The sequence below is a fragment of the Malus sylvestris genome, chromosome 11 (genome assembly GCF_916048215.2).
Source record: "Malus sylvestris chromosome 11, drMalSylv7.2, whole genome shotgun sequence".
Classification (NCBI taxonomy): Eukaryota; Viridiplantae; Streptophyta; class Magnoliopsida; order Rosales; family Rosaceae; genus Malus; species Malus sylvestris.
In genome coordinates, this window is record NC_062270.1 from 23,775,394 (window position 1) to 23,788,206 (window position 12,813).

At 40.2% G+C, this 12,813-nt stretch overlaps 1 protein-coding gene across 1 annotated transcript; it reads left to right on the top strand.

Annotated features, from left to right (window-relative positions):
* The first annotated feature begins 4,008 nt into the window (after positions 1-4,008).
* Positions 4,009-9,350, top strand: LOC126588770 (uncharacterized). The gene is made up of 3 exons (XM_050253872.1): positions 4,009-4,282; positions 5,296-6,154; positions 9,315-9,350. The coding sequence occupies exons 2-3, from the start codon at positions 5,306-5,308 to the stop codon at positions 9,318-9,320; spliced, it is 855 nt and encodes a 284-aa protein (XP_050109829.1). The 5' UTR covers positions 4,009-4,282; positions 5,296-5,305; the 3' UTR covers positions 9,321-9,350.
* Positions 9,351-12,813: the final 3,463 nt, after the last annotated feature.

The window sequence follows — 12,813 nt, forward strand, 5'->3', positions numbered from 1 at the left end:
TGAGTTCTACCATCCTGACGACCAACAAGTTTTTGTCGCCAAAACTGCTAAGTTTCTAGAGGACGAATTTGTTCTCAAAGGAACTATAAGTTGAATGATGGAAATTAATGAGATTAATGATGAACCACAAACAAGCACTCGACAAGTTGACAACCCTGTTCCTGAACCCCTAGCTCCACGTAGATCTGAAAGGGTTAACAAGCCACCTAAGAGGTATGGCTTAGATAATGACTTTGGGGAATTGCACCTTCTAGGTGACAATGACACAAAGGAAGACCCTAGAGACTACACTGAAGCAATGTCCGACATTGATTCAAAGAGATGGCAAGAGGCCATGAAATCCGAGATGAATTCCATGCATCAAAATCAGGTCTGGATTCTTGTAGACCCTCCAGAAGGTATAGTACCTGTTGGAAACAAATGGGTCTTCAAGAGGAAGATAACCGTTGAAGGGAACGTGGAGACTTATAAGGCTAGACTAGTAGCCAAGGGTTATAGCCAACGAGAATGGATTGACTATGAAGAAACCTTCTCTCCTATAGCCATGATGAAGTCCATTCGGATTTTGCTTGCTATAGCTGTGTACCATGATTATGAGATATGGCAAATGGACGTGAAGACGACCTTTCTGAACGGCTACCTAGAGGAAGAGCTCTATATGACTCAACCTGAAGGTTTCGTGTCCAAGTCTGAAAAGACTAAGGTATGCAAGCTTCAGAGGTCCATTTATGGACTTAAGCAAGCCTCTAGGAGCTAGAACATTCGTTTGGATACTGAAATCATAACGTTTGGTTTTACTCAAAACGAAGACGACAATTGTGTTTATCAAAAAGTCGTTAGGGATGCAGTTGTATTCCTAGTGTTATATGTGAATGACATATTACTATTCGGGAATGACACTGCAGTACTTTCTTCTGTAAAAGTGTGGTTGTCCAAAACCTTCCACATGAAAGATTTAGGAGATGTATCTTATGTACTTGGGATAAAGCTCTATTGTGATAGATCTAGAAAATTAATTGGATTATCCCAATCTATATACATAGATAAGGTGCTGAGTGGGTTCCAGATGGAATAATCTAATAAAGGTCTTCTTCCTGTGAGACATGGAATTCACCTTTCTAAGTCCATGGGACCTAAAACTCCTGAAGAGATTCGGCAGATGAGTGCTATTCCTTATGCTTAAACCATAAGAAGTCTCATGTATGCCATGATATGCACAAGGCCTGATATCGCATATGCTGTGAGCATTACTAACCCAGGATCAGAACACTGGGCAGCTGTCAAGACGTTCCTTAAGTACTTAAGAAGAACTAAGGACATGTTCCTCGTTTATGGAGGAGCAACAGAGTTGCGAGTGGAAGCCTATACAGACGCAGATTTCCAATCTGACGTCGATGATAGAAGTTCCAACTCCGGATATGTATTCACTCTGAATGGTGGGGCTGTGAGCTGGAAAAGCAAGAAACAAGATGTAATTGCTGATTCCACGATAGAGGCAGAATATGTCGCTGCAGCTGAAGCTGGCAAATAAGCGTTCTGGATGAAGAAGTTCGTTACTAAACTTAGAGTGGTTCCAACCATTACATCACTAGTAACTTTGTACTGTGATAATAGTGGGGCGATAGCTCAAGCCAAGGAACCCAGGGCTCATCAAAAGAACAAGCATTTTGACAGGCGCTTTAATATCATTAAAAGATATGCTGCCGAGGGGAAAGTCAACATCCTCAAGGTTGCCTCAGCAGATAACGTAGCAGATCCATTGACAAAGCCAATGTCTCAAATCCAACTTGACCGCCATATGGAAAAGATGGGTATTAGATACATGGGAAGGTGGCTTTGAGTGCAAGTGGGAGATTGTTGGAAGTATGCCCACAAAGCCACTCATTTGATGTAATAGCTTTTGGAATACTTATTGTATTAAACTATTATATGTTTAATGAAGGGCAAAGCTTATTGTTAATCACTAATTATTGTATCATGTGTTTAAGCAATAAGAGAATCCAAGGAATTTATTTGATCTAAGAGTGAAGTGATTTAAGTAAGTTAGATTAACAAGACCTTTCTCTTATGTTCATTCCTAAAACGTTCCTAGCCATAGGATTGTCAATTGGGCATTGACAATCTGCTAAGGTTAGTATGTGTTATGTCAACTCAAGCAAGAGTATGACTAGTCTCAAGTCATTTAGTGTTGGACACTAAGACAAACACATAGGTGCTTGAAAGAGTAATCAAGTACACTGAACAACGATCAAAAGAGAGTTCGAACATACATGTCATGTAAGAACTCGTAAGTTGCAATATGCAAAGTAGTCCTTTGACCTGAGGCATCATAGATGTCTAATGGTTAGGTCTTTGATCTTTGATCATGTCAAAGGCATTCCATTGAGAGTGTTCATGGCATTGTTGGGGTCAAGCTATCTAGTCATGTAGGCATATGAATGCACAACAAGGGATCTCTAACCTTCCATGGTAGAAGGAGAATACTCTAAGATATGATTCGAGAGTCTTTGGCCAAAGCATATGAATATGACTTAGGAAGTTTGTTCCAAATCATATTCAATTGAATCATATAGAGAAGTATCACATTGGATAGTAGACATGAAACAAACTATCACTCAAACAATGTGATTAAGAGTATTGTATTAGAGAAGGACTATATTGCGTTGTAGTTGTAACTGGATAGGTTCTCCAACCACTTCTACTTAGCTTGGGTAACCATGACATGCTGCTAGGTGTCACTCATGGTTTGTGGAAGCCCTAAAGATTAGCAAAAACTAATCTTAATCAAAGGGAGAATTGAAATGTAGTTTCAATTCATAATCGATCGTTAAGAGTAACAATCGCCCACTGCCTTGCTAATTGGAACCTAATGTACACCGAGTAAAGATGAAAGTGAAGAAATATAAATGAGATGGATAAGCAATTAAATGGTTTAATTGAGAATGGTCAAGATTAATTAATTAGTTAATTAATTTTACGAAAGGTTCGTATTGGGCTTTTAAGTTAGTTTTGGGCTTTGGGGTCCAAAAGGGTTTGGTCCACTAGGCCCATTATGTTTAAGTTGTATGACAACTAAAACAAATATGGGCAAATAGCCAAATCACTTAAGATGGCCGGCCATAGCAAGGGTAGTGGGAAGTTTTGCTTAATTGCAAGTTTGCCACTCACCTAAGAAAAGAGATATAAAAGCATCTTTATAGCTTTTACCTCATTTAGGGTTTTTTTTTTAGGCAAAGAGGTGAAACACTTTCTCTCTTTTTCTCAACAAGGAGGCCGGCCACTTAGAGAGGAGATAGCTAGCAATCTTTTCTTCTCTAAGTCATCCATTTCATCTTCACACCTCATCCTTGGTGTGTGATAGGAGCATTTTTATGCGACTTAATTGGCTTGTTCTCATGCATTTATGTTGTTTTTCCTTAGTTAGTTTAGTGTTTAAAGTCATTTTCGTGCAATTTCAGGTTTTATTGTCAAAGTATGCAAAAAGGAGCATTTTGGAGCTTTTAGGAGCAAAATTGGGCTTGGAATGAAGTGCATATGCATGGAGCAAGGAGTTTGGATGAATTTGAAGTCAAAAGAGGCTAGGAACATGCTAAAAATCTGGTGAAACAAATACAAGTTGCAAGAAGGGATAGGTTTCTAGAAGGATTGACCAAAATTTCACTCAAAACCATGCCTACCCCAGAAATTCATCAATGCCGTGGGTATTGACTCACTTCCACCAGAAATTTGAGTGATTGTTCAATACCTAACCCACTAGGAAATTGAGTAGATGATTCATCCCTAAAATCACAGAAATTCACATCCTTGCCGTGCATCCTTGTTGCTTTCCACCAAAATTTTGAGTGATGATGCAATGCCTAACTCACCATGACATTTGAGTGGATGATTCATCCCCAACTCAACAGAAAATTAGTAGATTGTGCACAGAAATTGAGTGGATGATTCAAGACCTAACCCACCATTATTCTCCACATCAATGTCGTGTGTCACCTACTTGTTTTCCACCAGAAAATTGAATTAAACAAGTCCATCCTCTCCCTATAAATACCCATGGCAGCAGCCTCATTGAAATCATCCAGAAATTAACCATTCTCCAAGCCTTGCCTTGCCTCTCCCTACATATCTAAACTCCTTCCCATCCATTCCTCCACATAACCAACCCTTCAAAACATCACTCCAACCTTGAGTTGCAGCAAAGAAGAAGAGGAAAGTTCTTGTACGTGCTTGCTATCCAACATGGATCGTTGGAACGTTTAGGTGTTTTCTTTCTTTTGTTTTCAATGTATAATTATGTTTATCTTTGTTTTGTGAACATGAGGAACTAAACCCCTATTTAGTTAGGGGGAAGTTTGAAGCCATGAACATGCTTGTGATATGAATTGATTTCTTCCAATTGTGATTTGATAAGTTGTGATTGCAATTCAATTATCTATTTTCTTCATAACTGATTCTTGTATGTTTATTAAGGATGCATACTTAGTTTTCATACATAAATTAGATGCTAGAATATAAATGAGTTTCACCTAATTGTTACAAGTTTATATTCATGAGTAGTGAAGGTTGCTTGTCACAATCGCGTTAATTGAATTCTTGGCAAACGTATCATGCATTCATAATTACAATTGCCTCGTCAACACTTATGATTTTCATTGAACGTAATGATCTTTGATTGTATCTCTATTATGCATTCATATAGGGGACTTTTAGAGAATAATTTGGATTGTCGCATGCATTCATCCAATTCAATAAGTAAAGGAAAATCTGAGGGTTAATTTGTGCATTACGGTCAATCTGGGGTGTTGAGCATCATAGTTTATTGAAAAGCAATTGGAAATCGATTCATGTACAAGTGTGTCATGTGTCAAGAACGGACCTCTAACTAATCCATCCATCATCTTATTTCTCAAATTCGTTTTACAATCTGCCTAGCTAAAAATCTATTTAAGTTTTAGTTTATTTGTTCTACTTTCAACTTCACCAAACCCAAATCCCCCTTTTACTTTCTTGTTTTAAAGTCTTTTGTTTACATTTTTAACTTTGTTTTTTTTGTTTTTGAGTCAGTTTAGAGGTTTTAGCAAGCCCTCATAATCCCTGGTTTAGAACGATCCCTACTTACATACTTTGCTACAATTATCAAAAGAGGGTTTAATTTGTGTGCTTATATTATTCGCATTAAAATTTTGGCGCCGTTGCCGGGGATTAGCAACTTTGCTAAATCCCCATTGTTTCTTTTTATTTCTTTTTTTTGTGTGTTTTAATTTTAGTTTTAATTTTATTTGATTTTGTTTATTTCAGGTACTAGTTTATGACTCGTAGTTCTCAACCAGTTCGTGCACATATATCGGAGTTTGACGACAATTTTGAACGAACTTTGAGAAGGAAAAGGAAAGTACCAGAACCTAGTCCACCTAGTTCTAGTTCTGAATCCAAATTTGAAGAAAAGGAGGAGGCAGAAAAAGACATGGAGGTGGACAATCGAACAATCAAAGAACTTTCAGCCTCGGGATTGGACAATGCCACGCCTCTATGCATCCAATACCCCGCAGCAGCCCGAGGAAAGACAGAAGAATTTGAATTGAAGTCAAGCTTGTTACACCACATTCCGAAGTACCATGGGTTGTCCATGGAAGATCCTAACAAACACTTGAAAGAATTCGAGGTGGTGTGTTCGAGCATGACCCCTGTCAATGTCGATGGGAGTATTTTGAAGATGAAAGCCTTCCCTTTTTCTCTCTTGGAAAAGGCGAAGGATTGGTTGTACGAATTGGCGCCCGGAACCGTCACATCATGGGAAAGCATGAAACGGGCCTTCTTGGAGAAGTTTTTCCCAACTTCTCGAGTCATCCTCCTACGGAAAAGGATAAGTGGAATTCAACAAGAGGAAGGTGAATCTTTTCCTACTTATTATGAACGTTTTAAATCTCTTGTTGCTTCTTGTCCACATCATCAGATGAAGGAGGAACTTCTTTTGCAATACTTCTACGAGGGGCTACTACCTATCGAACGTCAAATGCTAGATGCCTCGGCGGGAGGAGCCTTGGTGGACAAGACCCCCACGGCAGCAAAGACTTTAATTTCCAACCGTGCGTTGAATGCTCAACAATACGAAGGCGTTGGACAAAGGAGTAACCCACGACCACATCAAGTCAATGAGGTAAGTGCCATAACCGAGCTTCAAAATCAAATGGCTAACCTTACTACTTTGCTTTCTCAGGTGGTGGAAGGTCCAAAAGTGCAAAACATGGCAGCTTGTGGCGTGTGTTCCATGCAAGGCCACCTTACGGACAAGTGCCCACAGTTGATAGAAAATGGAGGGTGGGAGACCCTCAATGCCGTGGGATTTGGCAACCAATACCAACCAAGGAATGACCCCTTTTCCAATACTTACAATCCCGGTTGGCGTGATCATCCAAATTTCAAATGGCGAGAACCCCAACAAGGCCAACAACAAAGCGGATTTAGGCAACAACCCCCGGGTTTCTATCAAAAGCCGTTTGCACCAACTCAACCCCAAGCACAACCTGCCCAAAAGTCAGGTACTTCTATTGATAATGATCAGATTTTGAATTTACTAACTTCTATGGCGCAGAGCATGCAAACTAGGGACAAGAAGGTGGATGAGTTGGAGAAGCAAGTGGGACAAATTGCCGAGTTTATGGGGCAGTTTCGTGAGCAAGGCAAGTTGCTTAGCTCAACCGTAGTGAATCCAAAGGGTGGTTTCGAATCTGCAAAAGCCATAACTTTGCGGAGTGGGAAGCAAGTAGAATCTGACCCCCAACCTTCCAAATCACGTTCTAACGAGGTGGAGGAGTTGATAATTGAAGAGGAGGAACAAGGGAAGGCCACGGCAAGGGTGGACACACCAATGCCGCAAGCTTTAAGTGGGCCTAAACTATCCAATTCGTCCAAGGAAGGTAAGAACGTGTCAAATTCAGTTCTTACTAACGTTTTTCCTTCGAATGCTCCTTTTCCAAATAGGTTTAAGCAAACAAAGAAAGAAGAAGCTGAAAAGGACATTCTAGAGACATTCCGGAAAGTTCAAGTCAACATTCCCCTTTTGGATGCAATCAAGCAAGTGCCGAGGTACGCCAAGTTCTTAAAGGAACTTTGCACCACAAGAAAGAGGATTTCGACCAAGGAAGTTGTGAAAGTAGGTGAGAATGTGTCGGCCATTTTGCAACGCAAACTGCCCCCCAAATGCAAAGATCCGGGTAGTTTTACGATTCCTTGTGTCATTGGTAATACTAGGTTTGAATCTGCCATGCTAGACTTAGGTGCATCAATAAATGTTATGCCATATTCAATTTATGCATCTATGAACCTAGGAGAGTTGAAAAACGATGGGGTAATCATACAATTGGCCGATAGATCTAATGCTTATCCAAAGGGAGTTTTGGAAGATGTTTTGGTGTAGGTTAATCATTTGATCTTCCCGGCGGATTTCTATGTACTTGAGATGGACGAATCGGACCATGCCCCGTCATTGCCCATCCTCCTTGGAAGGCCATTTATGAAAACTGCTCGTACGAAGATTGACGTATTTAATGGCACTTTGACGATGGAATTTGATGGGGAAGTTATCAATTTCAATCTCTCTGATTCTATGAAGTTTCCTAATGAAAATCATTCATGTTTTGCTATTGACGTAATTGATTCTTTGGCGCAGGACCATTTTGACAATTTGAAGGACGATGCACTTGAATTGGTCATTGCACAAGGAATGGACATGAAAAACATTGAAACAGCCACCAAGGAACCCCACAGCAAGAATGAGGAGTCCATTGCCGTGCCCCCTAGTAAGGAAGTCATTGAGATGGTGGCTGCCCTTGAGTCATTGCCATCACAATCCGGTAAGTTTTTGAAACCTATTTTAAGTTCAGTTTCGACTAATAAACTGCTTCCCTCAGTTGTGCAGCCAGCTACACTTGAACTTAAGCCGTTGCCTAGTCACTTGAAATACGTTTTCTTGGGAGAAGATGAGACATTGCCCGTCATTATCTCATCCTCACTCACGGCACTAGAAGAGAGCAAGTTAGTGAGGGTGCTAAAGGAGTACAAAACGGCCATTGGATGGACATTGGCCGACATCAAGGGAATTAGCCCAACAACGTGCATGCATCGCATACTTTTGGAGGAGGGGTCTAAAACATCTCGAGAGGCTCAACGCCGTCTTAACCCTCCTATGATGGAAGTTGTGAAAAAGGAGATCATAAAGCTTCTAGATTGTGGAGTTATCTATCCAATCTCGGATAGTAGGTGGGTTTCACCCGTGCAATGCGTACCAAAGAAATCCGGAGTGACAGTGGTAACTAATGCCGAGAATGAGCTTGTTCCTCAACGCATTCAAACCGGTTGGAGGGTGTGCATCGACTATAGGAAGCTAAACGCCACCACGAGGAAGGACCACTTCCCATTGCCATTCATTGACCAAATGCTTGAGAGGTTAGCGGGTTATGCTTTCTATTGTTTTCTTGATGGTTATTCTGGTTATAATCAAATTGTCATTGCACCCGAGGACCAAGAAAAAACCACTTTTACATGTCCATTTGGTACATTTGCATATCGTCGCATGCCTTTTGGTTTATGTAATGCACCTGCTACATTTCAAAGATGCATGATGAGCATATTTTCTGATTATGTAGAGAAAATAATTGAAGTTTTTATGGATGATTTTAGCGTCTTTGGTGATTCTTTTGATGGTTGCTTGCATAATCTAAGTTTGATCTTAAAACGTTGCGTTGAAACTAACCTTGTTCTTAATTGGGAAAAGTGTCATTTCATGGTTAAACAAGGCATAGTTTTAGGACATATTATCTCTGAAAACGGCATTGAGGTGGATAAGTCCAAAATAGATCTAGTACGTCACTTACCCTCTCCGACTTCGGTTAGAGAGGTTCGTTCGTTTCTTGGTCATGCAGGATTTTATCGTAGGTTTATCAAAGATTTTTCGAAGATAGCACAACCTCTTTGCCGTCTCCTACAAAAAGAAGTGGCGTTTGAATTCACCAAGGAGTGCACGGCATCATTCAATCAACTCAAGGAGTTGTTGACCACGGCACCCATCATTGTTCCACCAGATTGGAGCCTACCTTTCGAGCTTATGTGCGATGCGTCCGACTACGCTTTAGGGGCTGTTTTGGGACAAAGGAAGGACAAAAAGCCACACGTCATCTACTATGCCTCACGGACGTTGAATGATGCACAATTGAACTATTCCACTACAGAAAAAGAACTTCTTGCCGTTGTTTTTGCTTTAGATAAGTTTAGATCATATCTAATTGGTACTAAAGTAATTGTTTTCACTGACCATGCAGCATTGAAGTACTTGCTCACCAAAAAGGAGGCCAAGCCATGGCTAATTCGGTGGATGTTGCTACTTTAAGAGTTCGACATAGAGATTCGTGACAAGAAGGGAAGTGAGAACGTAGTGGCTGACCACCTGAGCCGAATGGTGCATAATGAGGTGAAGGGAAAATTATGAGATTCTAGAATGGGATTTCAAATAGACTATCAGGCATATACAAATCAAATTGAATATACGAAAGCAGTGGAAGCATTTATAACATATTATCAAATCTATAGTCATGCAAATCCCCTTCAAGGTTCATAGGTTTATATATAATGCATCAAAACATTTTAAAGAATCAAGAACAAAGTGAAGGTTAGTCTTATACCTCTTGATCTAGACTTGAGACCAAGGATGGACCACCTCCAAGCCCTTTGCTCCTTGAAATCCTTGAGCCTAGCTTCCCTCCTTGCCTCCTCCACTTTGATAGAATGAGTGCTCCTAGGTTCTCTTCAAGTTTCCAAAGTAGGAAACCTCTAAAGATCCTCACCCACTAGTGTAGTGAGAAGGATGAAGGAATAACCAAAAGGGTGTAAGAGATGTTAGTAAAAACCCCCTTTGGTGGCCGGCCTTTGTGTAGTTTAGAGAGCTATTTTTCTTTTGCCTCTTTGTTGTTTTAACACACAAAAACCCCTAATGAACAATATCTTATAAAGTTCCTTATATAGACAAAAGAAACCTAGTCAACACTTGACTAAATATCTCACCCTTTCCACCTTAAAGTGGCCGGCCTCTTTGTTGTTTGTTTGGGCTTTGGGCTTTTATTATTTCAAGTCATCCAATGCTTGAATAAAAGCCCAATGGGTTTAGGCCCAATGGGCCCAATTAAACCCGAACGTTTCTTAAGCCCAAAACGATCTTTATCGCTTTTATGATTTCTTTAGACTTTCTAAATTAATCACAACAATTAATTAATCCAATTAATTATTTCCATCATCCATTAGTTACTCACTACAATAGTGTTGTGGCGAACAATCTTTTAGGTTCTAATTAGCAAGGCAGTGAGGTGATTGGCATCAATCCAATTGCTTATATTTAATTCAATCACTTAGTGAATTAAAACTTCATTTCAATTCACCGTTCTTCTTTGACGACTACATTTAATCATCTAGAAGAACTCACAAGCTATGAGTGACATCTAACCATATGTCATAGCTACCCAAGCTAATGTAGAAGTTTATTCGAAGAACCTAGTCAGTTGGAATTATAATGTAATTCAATCCTTCTCTAATACAATACTCTCAATCACATCATTAGGGTATGGATATATCATGTCAAACCCCTAATGTGATTATTCCTTCTTATATGATCCAATTGAGTCGTATAGGAACGCTTTCCTTTATTACGCTCGATACTTCGGCCGAAGATTCCCGAATCATATCTTAGAGTATTCTTCCTCTCTTATCGAGGATTAGAGATTCCTTGTTGCACATACACTTGCCTTCGTGACTAAGTGGCTTAACCCCAACTATGCCGTTGACATTCTGATAGAGTGACGTTGACATAATCAAAGATTAAGTACTTAACCACAAGACAACGACGATGCCTCAGGTCAAAGGACTACTTACATTATTCCAACCATTAGAGTTACTTGCTTGACATGTGAGTAGACCTCCATGCAAGTACTCTATTTCGATTGTGTTTAGTGAACTCATTCCCTTAATGAGCACCTACATACTTGTCTTAGTGTCACAACACGAATGGGATGAGACTTTCCATCCTTCCAATTGAAGCAGACACAGTATGTACCGGTCTAAGCATTGTCAGTATCCCTCCGACAATCCAACGACCAGGAACCTTTTGGACATAATGGTTATGTGAAGAAGGTCTCTGTAGTCTAACTTCATTAGATTACTATTTCAATCGATCCATTGTCCATGGATTCACTATTCAGGACATATATCGTTTATTGAGATAGTCCTAATTAGTATCTTTGCCATTTGATGTATAAGAATCATCCATACATCGATTCATTTGTCCTGAAAGATTTCTTCCAAAGATTGACTTTCAGGGCATATTTCCAACATGAGGAGGCTTGGCCGATTTTGGAGACATTCCCCGATGAACAATTGCTGTCCATAAAGGTTAGTGAGCCTTGGTATGCTGATTTGGTGAACTTTTTGGTGACAAAACGAATTCCAAGCACTTACACTAGGCACCAACGTGATAAACTTAGGCATGATGCATTGTTTTATGTGTGGGATGATCCATATTTGTGGAAATTTTGCCCGGATCAAATTGTTCGTCGTTGTGTGCATGATTCTGAATTTCGTTCAATTTTAAGTTTTTGTCACACATATGCATGTGGAGGGCACTTTGGCACACAAAGAACTGCCCTTAAGGTATTACAATGTGGATTTTATTGGCCTAGTATTTTTAAGGATGCTAGAACTTTTTGCTTAACATGTGATAAATGCCAACGAATGGGTAACATTGGTGCTAGGGACCAAATGTCGTAGGTTTCTATCCTAAATGTTGAAATTTTTTATGTTTGGGGTATTGATTTCATGGGTCCCTTTCCTTCTTCGTATGGTTTTATATATATTTTGCTTGCGGTTGATTATGTGTCAAAGTGGGTGGAAGCAAAGGCCACCCGAACTAATGATTCTAAAGTGGTTGCAGATTTTATTAGAACTAACATTTTTGCAAGGTTTGGCATGCCACGAGTGATCATTAGTGATGGAGGGTCACACTTTTGCAACCGGACCATTGAGGCGTTATTGAGGAAATACAATTTCAATCATAAGGTTTCTACGCCTTATCATCCTCAAACTAATGGCCAAGCCGAGGTTTCCAACCGTGAGATCAAGCAAATCCTAGAGAAGACCGTTGGGCCAATGAGGAAGGATTGGAGTTTACGGTTAGATGATGCACTTTGGGTGTATCGTGCGGCGTACAAGACACCCATTGGAATGTCCCCCTTTCGGCTTGTCTATGGCAAACCGTGCCATCTCCCCGTTGAGTTGGAGCACAAAGCTCATTGGGCCGTCAAGAAGTTTAACATGAACCTCGATGAAGCGGGAAGTCACCGGAAGTTCCAATTGAATGAGCTTGATGAGATACGGCACGAGGCATACGAGAACGTAAGCATTTACAAGGAAATGACCAAGGCGTTCCATGATAAGATGATTAGAGGCAAAACGTTCGCAATTGGGCAGAAACTGCTATTGTTCAATTCCCGTTTACGTTTGTTTCCCGGTAAGTTACGTTCCAAGTGGATTGGACCTTTTGTTATTACTAATGTTTTTGTTCATGGTGCAGTCCAAATCCAAAGCTTGAAAACGGGACACGAATTCAAGGTGAACGGGCATCGTTTGAAGCCGTACTACGAGAACTTTGAGGAGCATACCGTGGATGACATTCCCTTGCATGCCGCGGACTCCATTGAGGAGTGAATGGGTTCTTCGTCCGGCTGTACGACTTTAAAGCAAGCGCTTCTTGGGAGGCAACCCATGTTTTCAAATAAG

Coding starts and splice junctions, on each gene's coding strand:
- LOC126588770 (XM_050253872.1), top strand. CDS start 5,306: ATGACTCGTAGTTCTCAACCAGTTCGTGCACATATATCGGAGTTTGAC.